The sequence below is a fragment of the Ovis aries genome, chromosome 8 (assembly GCF_016772045.2).
Source record: "Ovis aries strain OAR_USU_Benz2616 breed Rambouillet chromosome 8, ARS-UI_Ramb_v3.0, whole genome shotgun sequence".
NCBI classification, from domain to species: domain Eukaryota; kingdom Metazoa; phylum Chordata; class Mammalia; order Artiodactyla; family Bovidae; genus Ovis; species Ovis aries.
Window position 1 is genome coordinate 79,726,314 of NC_056061.1, and position 14,859 is coordinate 79,741,172.

Consider the following 14,859-nt stretch of genomic DNA (forward strand, 5'->3'; position numbering starts at 1 on the left):
ATAACTCCAAAATCTTAAAAGTAGGAAATAAACATCTGCTCTGATAACCGAACAACTTTAGAGGCCATAAATACACATCCCAGGGTCATCGGCGTGAGATTTTTTTCTGGGAAGATGGCTCTATCTGGAAAGTAATATACAAACAAGATAGGAAATGAATGTGGCTTAATTTAGTTGTGTTGCTGCGTTTAACTCACCTGATGGAAGCATATTTATTGTTTAGTGGGTAGCAGAATGGCAGCAAGTTGATCTGTTCTTTTGATTACATTCAGTTCTGTAACCATATAGAAGCTAAGCTAGTAGCCTATGGCTGAATATGTCTTCTTCAGATTTAGATCAGCATTGTTATTATTTTAAGATCCATCTATCTCTCTATTTCTCCATCTCTTTCTCTGTTAACTTTCTATCATCTACCTACTCATGTCTACTTTGTGTTACTCTTCTTTAAAAAAAATTTATTTATTTTGATTGAAGGATAATTACTTTACAATACAGTGATGGCTTCTGCTATACATCAACATGAAACGGCCATAGGCATACATGCCACCCTTCCTGAACCGTCCTCCTATCTCCCTCCCCAGCCCTACAGGTAGTCACAGAGTACCTACCAGCTTTGGGTCCCCTGCAGCATACATCAAACTCCCACTGGCTATCTGGTTTACATATGATAATGTCTATGTTTCGATACTATTCTCCCAAATCATCCCACCTTCTTCTTCTCCCACCGAGTCCAAAAGTCTGTTCTTTATGTCTCTGTCTCCTTTGTTGCTCTGCATGCAGGATAGTCAGTATGATCTTTCTAGATTCCAGATATATGCATTATACATGATATTTGTCTTTCTCTTTCTGACATCACTCTGTATAATAGGCCTAGGTTCATTCACCTCATTAGAACTGACTTAAATACCTTCCTTTTTAAGGCTGAGTAATATTCCATCATGTATAGTACCACAACTTCTTTATCTATTCATCTGCTGATGAACATATCTAGGTTGCTCCCATGTCCTAGCTATTGTAAATAGTGCTTCATTGAACACTGGGGTACAAGTGTCTCTTTCAATGATGATTTCCTCAGGGTATATGCCCAATAGAATGATTGCTGGGTCGTAGGAAGCAATACTAGTTTTATTCCTAGTTTTTAAAGGAATCTCCATATTGTTCTCCAGAGTGGTTGTATCAGTTTGCATTCCCACCAAGAGTGTAAGAGGGCTCCCTTTTCTCTACACCCTCTCCAGCATTTATTGTTTGTAGACTCTTTGGTGATGGTCATTCTGACTGATGTGAGATGGTACTGAGAGTTAATTCTTAGGTAGGTTGATAAGGAGTCGGGGGCCCTCAAGGAGGAAGGAGTCCAGGGCTCTCAAGGAGGAGAAAGGGACAAACATTTTTTCCCTACATTCCTTCATCTTGGTCACAGAAGACTTTTCTTTAAGCCCAGAGCTAATGATTACACAACAAAACAATGGTCTTGCTCAGTTCAGTTCAGTTCAGTCGCTCAGTCATGTCCGACTCTTTGCAACCCCATGAATTGCAGTACACCAGGCCTCCCTGTCCATCAGCAACTCCCAGAGTTTATGCAAACTCATGTCCATTGAGTCGGTGATGCCATCCAGCCATCTCATCCTCTGTCGTCCCCTTCTCCTGTTCCCAATCCCTCCCAGCATCAGAGTCTTTTTAATGAGTCAACTCTTCGCATGAGGTGGCCAAAGTACTGGAGTTTCAGCTTTACCATCAGTCCTTCTAAAGAACACCCAGGGCTGATCTCCTTTAGAATGGACTGGTTGGATCCTTGCAGTCCAAGGGACTCTCAAGAGTCTTATCCAACACCACAGTTCAAAAGCATCAATTCTTCGGCACTCAGCTTTCTTCACAGTCCAACTCTCACATCCATACATGACCACTGGAAAAACCATAGCCTTGACTAGACGGACCTTAGTTGGCAAAGTAATGTCTCTGCTTTTGAATATACTATCTAGGTTGGTCATAACTTTTCTTCCAAGGAGTAAGCGTCTTTTAATTTCATGGCTGCAGTCAGCATCTGCAGTGATTTTGGAGCCCCAAAAATAAAGTCTGACACTGTTTCCACTGTTTCCCCATCTATTTCCCATGAAGTGATGGGACCAGATGCCATGATCTTCGTTTTCTGAACATTGAGCTTTAAGCCAACTTTTTCACTCTCCTCTTTCACTTTCATGAAGAGGCATTTTAGTTCTTCACTTTCTGCCATGAGGGTGGTGTCATCTGCATTTCTGAGGTTATGAATATTTCTCCTGGCAATCTTGATTCCAGCTTGTGCTTCATCCAGCCCAGCATTTCTCATGATGTACTCTGCATACAAGTTAAGTAAGCAGGGTGACAATATACAGCCTTGACGTACTCATTTTCCTATTTGGAACCAGTCTGTTGTTCCATGTCCAGTTCTAACTGTTGCTTCCTGACCTGCATATAGGTTTCTCAAAAGGCAGGTCAGGTGGTCTTATATTCCCATCTCTTTCAGAATTTTCCACAGTTTATTGTGATCCACACAGTCAAAGGCTTTGGCATAGTCAATAAAGCAGAAATAGATGTTTTTCTGGAACTCTCTTGCTTTTTCCATGATCCAGTGGATGTTGGCAATTTGGTCTCTGGTTCCTCTGCCTTTTCTAAAACCAGCTTGAACATCTGGAAGTTCACAGTTCACGCATTGCTGAAGCCTGTCTTGCAGAATTTTGAGCATTACTTTATTAGCGTGTGAGATGAGTGCAATTGTGTGGTAGTTTGAGCATTCTTTGGCATTGCCTTTCTTTGGGATTGGAATGAAAACTGCCCTTTTCCAGTCCTGTGGCCACTGCTGAGTTTTCCACACTTGCTGGCATATTGAGTGCAGCACTTTCACAATGGTCTGGCTCAAGGGTATGTTTTTCCTTAATCTCTGTACTAATGATTATAACATTCAGAAAATGAAGATCATGGCATCCGGTCCCATCACTTCATGGGAAATAGATGGGAAACAGTGTCAGACTTTTTTTGGGGGGGCTCTAAAATCACTGCAGATGCTGACTGCAGCCATGAAATTAAAAGACGCTTACTCCTTGGAAGAAAAGTTATGACCAACCTAGATAGTATATTCAAAAGCAGAGACATTACTTTGCCAACAAAGGTCCGTCTAGTCAAGGCTATGGTTTTTCCAGTGGTCATGTATGGATGTGAGAGTTGGACTGTGAAGAAAGCTGAGTGCCGAAGAATTGATGCTTTTGAACTGTGGTGTTGGAGAAGACTCTTGAGAGTCCCTTGGACTGCAAGGAGATCCAACCAGTCCATTCTGAAGGAGATCAACCCTGGGATGTCTTTGGAAGGAATGATGCTAAAGCTGAAACTCCAGTACTTCGGCCACCTCATGCGAAGAGTTGACTCATTAAAAAGACTCTGATGCTGGGAGGGATTGGGGGCAGGAGGAGAAGGGGACGAAAGAGGATGAGATGGCTGGATGGCATCACGGACTCGATGGACTTGAGTCTGAGTGAACTCCGGGAGTTGGTGATGAACAGGGAGGCCTGATGTGCTGCGGTTCATGGGGTTGCAAAGAGTCGGACACGACTGAGCGACTGAACTGAACTGAACTGATTACATGACGACAATGTATCTTGCTTGAGGACATGTTTCTCCTTAATAGGAAAGGCACCTTCTGACTAATCTTGTATTAGGATGTATGTTGTGGGAGTGGGTCTGATAAAATTATATAAGGCCTTGATAAGAGTAGTTGGGGGGGCATTCTCCATCCCTCTTTTGATGTCTATGTCAGAAGTTTTCTCTGTCCTATTTCACTGGAATAAAATTTTTCCACATAAAAGCTCTGAGTAATCAAGCCTGGTCCCTGATCCGGAAGCTAAATCTTCTTCGGAGATCATGAATCCGACATCATTCACCCTATCAGTACCTCATTGTAATTTTGATTTGCATTTCTCTGATAATGAGCATGGTTAAGCATTTTTTCATGTGTCTATTAGCCAATTGTATGACTTTGGTGAAATGTCTATTTAGGTCTTCTCTCCACTTTTTGATTGGGTTATCTGTTTTTCTGGTATTGAACTGCATGAGCTGCTTGTATATTTTAGAAATTAATTCTTTGGCAGTTGTTTCATTTGCTATTATTTTCTCTCATTCTGAAGGCTGTCTTTTCATCTTGCTTATAGTTTCCTTCATTGTGCAAAAACTTTTAAGTTTAATTAGGTCCCATTTGCTTGTTTTTATTTTTATTTCCACTACTCTAGAAGGTGGGTCATAGAGGATCTTGCTGTGATTTATGTCAGAGAGTTTTCTGCCTATGTTTTCCTCTAAGAGTTTTATAGTTTCTGGTCTTACATTTAGGTCTTCAATCCACTTTGAGTTTATTTTTGTATATGGTGTTAGGAACTGTTCTAATTTCATTCTTTCACACATAGTTGACCAGTTTTTCCAGCACAACTTGCTGAAGAGGCTCTCTTTTCTCCAGTGTATATTTTTGCTTCCTTTGTCAAAGAAAAGATGTCCACAGGTGTATGGATTTATCTCTGGGCTTTCTATCTTGTTCCATTGGTCTATATTTCTATTTCTGTGCCAGTACCATACTGTTTTGATCTTTATAGTAAAATAAAATCTAAAAAAAAAAAAAAAGCACAGAGAGTTCTGAAGCAGAAAGGAGATCAGTGGTTTGACTTGAATTCTACCTTGCTCTACTCCTCTGAGGCTGCATTCTGAGTCATTCTTTTGTTTGAAAATATCTGTTATTTTGCCTTCACTGTTTTTTTTTTTTTTTTTTGGCCTCCACTTTTGCCCAATAACTTCACTAAGCACAAAAATCTCAATTTATAGTTATGTTCCTTCAGCACATTGAAGATATTACTTCATTATCATTTGGTCTCTACTTTTGCTTCTGAGAATGCAGTTGTCAAATTTATTGTTGTTTATTGAGTAATTTAGTGTTATCTTTCTGGTTACTTTATGATCTTATGTTTTATGATGATGCTTCTGGATGCTGAATTTTCTTTTCTCTTTCTTATCTTCTCTTTCTTTCTGTTCTGTTCTTCTTTCTCTCTTGTTTTTTCTTTCTATCTTCTCTTTTCCTTTTTACTTTTTTTTTTTGCTTCTTCTTGCTTATATATTCTTCTAGGTAAACTTTAGCATATCTAGTATTTCAAAAAGTTTTAAAGAGAATTAAAATTTTGATTGTAATTTTATTTAATCTATTAATTAATTTAGAACAAATAAATATTTTTGGTATGCTTAATATTCCTATTTAGGAACATGTTATTTCTATCAAATTAAACATGTCTCTTTGTAAATGTTTGCTAATTATCAAATCACCTTACATAATTCTTGTCAGATAAGTTTATGTTTGCTATATCTTTGTTTCTATTTTAAATAGACAATTTCCTTTTTTGAAAAATCTGTATTTTCTATTTGGTTATTGCTGCATTAAAGAAATCTATTGATTTTTTTTTGTATTTTCACTATCAAGATAGGTCAGATTCTACATGGTATTTAAAGAAATAACCTAAAGCTCAAAACTAAAAACAGATGCAAACAGGAAAGATTTTTTTTCAAATGCAGCAAAATCTTTTTTTTCTTTAATTTTTGTATGTTTTGAACAATTTTAGGTTTATAACAAAATTAAAAGAAATCTATAGAGACTGAAACCTATTTTTAATGACAAGTATACTTATTAGAAAGTTGACTAGAGAGTACATTTTATTTACAGATAAACAGGAAAAGAAAAGTAAGAATTGAATATAATCAAGAGAAAATATTTTAATATATTTATTTTCCTGCTAAATGTTAGATAAACATATTTGACTACAGAAATGCCTAGTCGTAAAGGCTAATCAAATTTAAATGGGGAAATAAATAGACAAAGATTTGGTGTACTAAAATGAATAGAATTTGGATGATATTCTCCAAGGAATAATTAATGATGCTAATAAATTACAATGCAGAGTTAGCAGAAATAGTTTTTGAGACATCAGGATATACCTAACTTTCCCCCTAGAATATAGTTAAGTATATACCCTAGAAATTACAGAATCAGCATTAATATTTGAGGATAAAGCAAAACAAATGATCAATTTATAATTTAGAAATACTTGGAAGAACTTAAGTGGCTGCCTAAATTTGTAAAAACAAATCAGGTCAGACCAATTAAATTCTGTTCTATGGCAGAATGGCCACCTACAAAGATAAGAAGGATTTGTAAAACATAATCTGTTTTAATTTCAATACATGTTTTTGTTTCATTGTATATGATATCTTATTTTTAAGCTAAGCCAGTATAGGGCGATGCGCCATTCTCAATGGTTAGTTATCTTTAATAGGTTCCCAACTGGGTGCTCATATTAACAGGCAGTAACAAAAATTCATCCTGGAGTCCTTTGGATTTAATAACTTGAATTTAAAGAAAGGAGTCTAAACTTGAACACTGAACAAAAGATTTGAGATAAACTGAGCTAAATACTAGTATTAGTATCTGGTGATAGAATTAAAAACAATACTGACATATTAGAAAGAAAAATTCTAAAAAAAGAATTGATACCAGTAGAGAAAACTATACAATCTGAAGAGTATTTTCTGAACATTTTTGGGATAAAGCAGTTGCATGGCATGGAAATACTGGCTCAATAAGAGTATAAAAAAGAAAAAAATTCCAGTATGTTTGTGGGGTAGAAGTTGAGCTGAGGTGTAAGTATCAAGATGATCATAGATCAAAATGTGATAGTAACAAAAAGTACTTATTAAAAGAGAGGAAGAAAGAAATGTGGAAGGAAGCAAACAAAGAGATGCAAACAGAATTTAGCTGTATTGAAAAGCATATGGCATTCAAGCTCTAAAAAAAATCAATCTTTTATACACTACTAGTCATGCTTAGATTAGAATGTTACATCTCATTTTAGTCAACACATTTTAAAAGGATGTGAAGAATGAAAATGGATTTGAAGAAGAGCAACAAGAATGATTGAAGGGCTAGGGTATATATCCTTGGATGAAAAGTTAAGAGTTCAGTGTTGTTTGGACTAGAAAAGGGATAGGTAAAGGATGATTTTATTATCATTTTCAAGTAGAGAAAGGATTTTTGTGAAAGATAACCCCCATTGGTGATTTCTCAGATCTATAGAGGATGAAAAAAGCACAAAGGAGCTTAAGTTTAAAGCAGAAAAGATCAGGTTTGGATACAAGGCAGATGTCTCTGCCATCAGGGAGATGAAATTTGAAATGACTTCTAAAGGAGGCTATGAGCCAAGCAGCCATGCCGGTTTCCATTTGGACGTATTGTTAAGCATGAAAACAAGCTTGGGAAAGATGACCTATATCAGGGCTCAGCAAACTACTGCCTACAAGTCAAATCTGGCCCACCACCCATTTTCGGACAACCCATGAGCTAAGAATGTCTTACATTTAAAATTGTTGAGAACAAATCAAAAGAAGAATATTTTATGACAAGAAAATTATATGAAATTTGGTTTCAGTGTCCATAAATAAAGTTTTACTGGAACACAGCCACCTCCATTTGTTAAGATACAGGGGCTACTTTGGTGCTTGCAAAGGCAGAGTTGAGTAGTTGCAACTGAGACCATACGGTCCACAAAATCTAAAATAATTATTATCTGGCACTTTTGGGGAAAAGTTTCCTGACGCTTGACCTATATGATTGTAGCCACTTACACAACACGTGGATTTTTTTTTTCCTCCAAAGTCTAGAAGCTTTCTCTGTTGTAATAAAAGTGAACGCCCCTGGGGTCAGCGGATGAATATACTCGGCACATTCTTTGAAGTATCTTTGAGAGAGCTTTGGGTCCACAGAAGAACACGCCAATGTTGCTGCTGCGGTGGAGGTGAGACAAGAAGAGAGCGTGTTACACAGGGCAAGGCCAGCCAGCAGCCAAGACAGAAGGGTACAGTTAGTGAGTAGCCGCGGTTGTGACTTTATGTATTTTTCTCCACCACTTTCTTTTTTCCTTAAAATCGTTTCTCCTACTTTTAGCACCGTGTTCTCATAGGTTCCCAGAATCCTGTTAAGCTCTGTATCACAAGATGCTGTGGGATACTGATAGGTGATGTGAAGAAGGTTGAGGTTGGCAGGCGCCGTGATGACAGATGAAGGCGTTTCGTTATAGAGGTGATATTGGGTGGAATTTTGGTCGTGACCTTGATTAGCCTTCTCTTGGATGGGTGGTTAGAATGTCACCTCCCTGAAAGCAAGAACCTGGTCTGTCTTACTCATCTCTGTAATCCTGGGTAGACAGCCAGTATTCGTTTGCTGAAGAAATGAATAAATGGCTTTGTTCCCTATTATCTGCATGGTCTTGAGAGCAAGACTATGAATCTCAATCTCAACATGAGTTGTACCAAGATTATAGTGACTACGTGGTATGTTTTATCCAAAGCAAAATGAGATAATACATTCCAAAAGGTTTAAAAAGTGTTAATTATTACTATTTTTCAACTCTGCCTTTTCATAGTTAAGATCATTTATACAAAGGTTCTAGCAACTTTTGCTTACTTCTCCTGTTGGAATTACTTTAATTTTCAAAGAAGGCCAAAAGGAAGAGTTGGAAAGGAAAATCACATTACTGAAAATGAAGTCACCTCAAAGTTCTCCTCCCTAATTATGGCATTTCAGAAAACAGTGTTGAAGGGATGTTTTTGCATATAATGAATGTCCCAGGGCTGCTCCAATCCCTTAAAAACACAACTGCTGGCTCTTCTTATATATAAATAATGAGTTAGCACCAGGATTCAGGTTGTCTCTGAAAAGTGGGAGCGGCCAGTCTCTACAGGGACTTAAAGAAGACGTGATTTCCCTTATCTTGTATTGCACTATTCCTTGTAACTTTTTTCTAATCTCTGGCACCAGCTTAATTAGTGGGTTCGAGTCTGGGTCAAAAGTTCTCATACTTTGCTAGGCATAAGATTATCTAGACAGATTATTAAAACAGAGTCTCAGGCTTGAATCCAAGGAATGCATTTTTAGCAAGCCTCCCAGGTGCTATTAAAGCACATGGCCCTTTGAGCTATCCTCTGAGAAATACTATCTTAGAAAATTCCTTGAACTTCAGGACCAGCCCTCCACACCACCTTTACCTCCTCATATCGTGTTTGTTGAGAAGCACCTCTATAACCTCATTCTTCTTAGCTTGTGTGTTAACATGATTCTCTGCCATGTATTGATTCCACATTTAATTATGTGTTCCTGAACAATAATAGCCATGGTAGAAATTGATGGTTCAATTACATTTCAAACTCTAGCTTCAAAGGAACTTATCAAGTGGATTCGTTTGTAAATGACAATATGTTTAAAATGTTTAAGTATTATTTTTAAAGAGATTATTCCTATGGAAAACACTTTTTCAGGAAACGCTTCCCACTGGGAAAAATATGAGTTTATGACTTAATGAAGTAATTTAAAGGTGTTTATGGGCTTCTCTAGTGGCTCAGACAGTAAAGACTCTACTTCCAATGCAGGAGACCTGAATTCGATCCCTGGATTGGGATGATCCCTTGGAGAAAGTGAGACTTCCCTGGTGGCTCAGCTAAAGTTCATGGGGTCTCAAAGAGTCAGACACGACTGAGCAACTAACACACATGGAAATATCAGCCAATGGTTGAGAGCTGTTGATTCATCTCTTCATTGCTGGGCATGTTAATTAGCTTCCCAAAGTCCCCCTTTGGGGACTTTGTCCATGGTGACAGTTCTATACCAAACTCCTAAGTGCCTCTGTGAGGGTTAGATCAGACTTAGCACGTAGTGAGCTGTCAAGAATGGTTAGCTGACATTACAACCTACATTATGTCTGCCTGCTCCACGAAGCTGACCACAGGATGTGACGTGCGCTGTTAACCGAGCAGTGATTACAGACTTCCTGCATCAGCACTCTTGCACTAGGATTTTTTTTTTAATCTGAAGTGTTCATCTATTTTTTTTTTTTTTTACTTTGTATTGGGGTATAGCTGGCTATAATGTTGTGATAGTTCAGGTGAACAGTGAAGGGGCTCAGCCATACATATACATGTGTCCATTCTCCCCTATCCTCCCCTCCTGCCCAGGCTTGTACTAGGTTTTTGGAGTTCTGCACTGCCGCAGTTTGAATGATAGATGGGTCAGGCAAAAGCCTTCCCCTTGAGGAGTCTGATGCCCAGAGGCAACCTTGCTTCTATGTTCAAAGACACTGTTACGGGTGGTGATATTTTTCCATTAGTGTAGGTGTCACTGAAGAGATTGCCCACTGGTCCATTCCCAACAGGCTAAGATTGCCCTTTCGTTTGCAGCCACGTGTGACTGTTCGCAGACCATGAAGATGCTCTTTGATGCTCTGCCTTTAAGATTCCATTTCAAAGGACTCTGATTGCTGGCTGCCAGGTGTACCCCTGGTGTCCCCAGCAGTTCACAGCTACCCTTCCCTTTTTGAAGCTGCGGCTATAACACTGCACAGCTGAGTACACGTGTGTCTGTATTTATGTAACTGTCATGGTTATGTAATCTCCAAAAAGTCTCACAAAGGCCCTTCATCGTCTACCTTCCACTAAGGCAGAAAGGCCAGTTGTCCCTTAGCTCTCTGTGCATTATGGTCCCCATACATGGCATTCTTTTGTGTGCCTTGCTTCCTTGCCTCGGCGTTTGTGATTTCAAGTATGGACCTTTCTCATCACGAAGCCTCACTGTGAAGCAAGGAGCCAAGAAGCCTCACAAAGTAGAAAAGGCTCTGATGTGGCAGCATTTTTTTTCTTCTTTTATGAGGCAACGGACAAGTGCAACAGAACCCTAATGGGGTTGCTAAAGAAAAAAACATTCCTCTATAAAGTTTAATTACCCACGAATGCTCAGAATGAAAAAAAAAAAAAAGATTCTCTGTAAAAGAAGTATAAAAACACAAGGCATTATTCTTCAGTTTACAGCCTGCAAGTTGCAGGGTCTGCACACACGGGAGGCATTGGATTGGGGACAACATTAGCAGCATTGATCAGTCTGGGCATCTGACTTTGATGGGGAAAGGACAAATTTTACACAAGCTGCAGAGATGGTTAACATTAACAGCATTTTTAGCTCTGATAAACAATACAGAAAATTCTCTTCTTCCCCTCTTATTTGCTAAATGACTATTGTGCTCATTTTTTTGTGGGCTTGATGCAGTTTTCAGAACAGTTCCGTGATGCCATGCATGAAAGGCAGCCAAAATGTCACTTCCCAGGAGGTTTCTGGCCAGCGGATATATGGGAGAGCGAGTGTAATCCCACCACCTTGCTGGCTTCCCAGGTTCTCCCATCTTGAGCCCTGCTCTCTTTAAATTGCGTGTTTGTTTTTATGTGTTGGCTCTTATGATTGGTAAGTTATAACCCTATAGGGGCAGACCCTAAACCCCATTTTAAAAAAATCAAATTACTTTATGCCCTGAGTGTACTCTGCAAATAAAATCGATAAACAGAAGCTTCCTGTGGATTTATGGAGGCTTAGAAAGAAGACAATGAGAACTACAAGCTCACTATCAGACAATGAACTCACTATCAGACTTCTATTTAATCTTTTCTAGAGAATGCTTTTCATTAGAGAAGCCTACAAATAATTCATCTCATAATTACATTTTGCACACCTTCCCTTTTGTAACCTGAGATGATAACTGCGTTGGGCATTTTTTTAAAAAAAACCCGCCTCCCGATTATTTGTAGCAGCCTCCTCTGCTACCTTTTGTTGAGACCTAATTACTCGGGGGGTTGATTAGGGGCTACAGGCATCCCTAACGGTGTTTGCACGTGGCTGACACACTTCCCTAGCTCTTCCCACCAACTCCATCTTCTTTGGTGACTCAGCGCTCTTGTCCCAGATTCCTCATCCTTCTCATGGTCCGTTCACTAGCTAAAGCTGGTGACTGGACTTGGCTCTGAGGGGCACAAAGTTGCTGCCTTTGAGAGCATCATGGTTACAAATGTGTGTTGTTGTGTTTGCTCAGTCATGTTCAACTCTTTGCAACCCCATGGACTGTAGCCCACCAGGCTTCTCTGTTCATGGAATTCTCCAGGTAAGAATACTGGAGTGGGTTGCCATTTCTTTCTCCAGGAGATCTTCCTGACCCAGGGATCAAACCTGCATTTCTTGGGTCTCCTGCATTGGCAGGCAGATTCTTTACCACTGCGCCACCTGGGAAGCCCCTCATGATTAAAATAGGGGAGAGAAATGAAAGCAGCTGACTTGTAGTACTGGATCCCCATGGCAGAGCTATGTTTCTGCCAATTGGGTTCCCTCCTTCCTCTGACAAAACTTTGAAAACATACACCTCCCACAGAAATACATCACACAGAAATATCCTAATGTTTTTGCTGTATCACCTGATGCAAAGAGCTGACTCATTTGAAAAGACCGTGATGCTGGGAAAGATTGAGGGCAGGAGGAGAAGGGGACGACAGAGGATGAGATGGTTTGATGGCATCACCGACTCAATGCACATAGGTTTGGGTGAACTCCAGGAGTTGGTGATGGACAGGGAGGCCTGGCATGCTGCAGTTCATGGGGTCGCAAAGAGTCGGACACTCCCCAGCAATTGAACTGAACTGAATGCTTCAATAGATAATTCCCCAAAAGAACTGAAGAATAACGATACATTTACCGTGTGTTCACCCACCTCCCTAATCCCACCTACCACAAATGGAGTAATGCCATCAATTTTCAGTGAATCTTCACTTGATCTTAACAGGAGGACTGGATGTCCTCTGATGGAAAGATACTATTTGCGTATGCTAACAATGCCCAGTCATAAGTTTATGGTGGCTTTCTTTTTCTCTTGAAGCTATAATTTGTTTTGTGTGGAATTTCTACCAAAGTCTATTTCTTTGAATATTCTGAGCAATTTAGTCATATAAGGAATGTTTAGGATATCCTTTTAGACAGACAGACTTGTGTGCTATAATCAGAATGTTAATTTCTTAAAAATATCATTTAAAAACATTTTGTGCATATGTACACATAAATGAGAATTGGAGGGTGTGCACACAAGCAAATGTGGCTCCAGGTGGACACATTTACTCAATTTAGTAGAAAGGTATTTTTACATTTCTGAAAACAATGGGTGGTCTAAAATGCATTCATGTAGCATGGATCAGAAGCTCCCAGTGTCGGCATCTTTCTTCACTTTGGGGTTGTACTGTTCTAACAAATGGTAGTATTCTTCTATTCTTTATTTTTTCTTCCAGAGAAAAGAAACACTTCTACTGAAGCTATGAAAAAATGATCAGATCTTCTAAGTTTTTATCATAATTAATTGCATAAAGTTTTACGCCTACAAGGCATGGTGAAGTTATTAGTAGATAAGTCAAAAGTGGCAAACTATAAATATTATGTGAAAAGTAAGATCAAAGATTGAAGTCTTATGGAATATCATTTTGTTCAATTAATTAAAAACAACAGACCTACCAATACAGAAGGTTGAGCACACACATAATATGTGTTTATCAAAAAGTAGCTAGATGTGATAAAGATATATTTATTTTCATTCTGGCTACCTTCTTGGAAACAATTTCCTGATTTTCTGAATATTTGCCTAAAGCTTGGAATCACAGTACCATCTACAAATAATGATATGTAGCTCCCATTTTTGTATAAGACATGCATTTCTAAAGATGAATAAGACACAGATATCAATGTGTGTATTTAATTAACATTTATATTTTAATTAAGAGGATAATTTCCATTGTTTGTGAGTTTAAAGTAATTTTCTGTGCTTGTCTAACTTAAGCAACGTACAACAATAGTTCCATGCATGTCAGTTTGGCCATGTCAATAAAAGACTTACTTTTTACGTGTCCACTTACTGTTTGTTGATCTTCTTTTAAAATTATACTTGTGCGTTTGTTATACAGCTGATACAATTATGAAAATTAATTGCACATAAAAACAACAGAGTATACTTCCCTATTTTCTACTTTCTGTCTTTGATCTCTTTAAAATTTTTTCTTTCCCTTTCCTTATTTGTATTCATTCTGATGCCCATCAATTTATTTCTCTATTACTGTTATTTTTGCAATTTTCTGCTTCCTTTATAGCTTGCACTGTTCTCTTTGATCTGCTTCCCTTCAAGCTTTATTTTTGGTGCTGTTTCTCATGTTCTGTAAAAAACATATTTTTGCCGCTCTTTCTATTATTCTTTTGATTTAACTCCTTCTTCTTAGAACAAGCACAGACTCCTGCTTTAAATGAACAGGTAAACGTTTTTAAAAGAGTAAGCCCTAAGAATACTCTGCTTTGCACTGATGAATAGAAATGGTTGAGAGCCTACTTCAAAGACCCTCAAGAACAAAGAAGCTTTTCTGAGGCCATGAACAAATCCACCAATTCTTTCTGGCCCATCTTTGCCAAAAGATATGAGCTAATGACAGGACAGACCTGTCTTCTATGAGTAACCAATGAAGCTTGGGAACAAACATCTCCTTGACATAATCAGGGGGAAAACATACTGTTTATCTCTTTAATAACCATCTTGAGGAAAATTAATGTGACTTTGTTCTTTGTGCAGAACAATAATTGAATTGTGTGTTTTATTTATAACTTGGCAAAGGCCAGGATATTGAAATACTTCTCAATATTAGATTTTCTTGTTTAAAAATTAGATTCTATTGGCATTCTCTTTCTGTGATGTCTTCATTAAAAGCTTCATTAAACATAAATCTTCTTTTACACAGCAGAAAACAAAATTACTTTAAGGAGGTTATTTAAAAAGTCTTTTGGAAGAGTAGTGCTAAGCCTTCTACTGGTGACTTGTCTTTTCCCAGGAATCTGGCATTCCATGTATAAAAGGATAATTGAGCTTTCCTAACCAGTGAATCTGAAAGGAAATCAACCCTAAATATTCACTGGAGGGACTGATG

At 38.3% G+C, this 14,859-nt stretch overlaps 1 protein-coding gene across 1 annotated transcript in view; it reads right to left on the reverse strand.

Moving 5' to 3' along the window:
- Positions 1 to 5,748: 5,748 nt before the first annotated feature.
- NOX3 (NADPH oxidase 3) overlaps positions 5,749 to 14,859 on the reverse strand; it is a 67,865-nt gene continuing 58,754 nt past the window's right edge. The window contains exon 13 of the mRNA XM_004011426.6: positions 5,749 to 7,830. Coding sequence (XP_004011475.2) covers positions 7,704 to 7,830 — 127 coding nt within the window. The 3' untranslated portion in view covers positions 5,749 to 7,703. The remainder of the gene's footprint in view (positions 7,831 to 14,859) is intronic.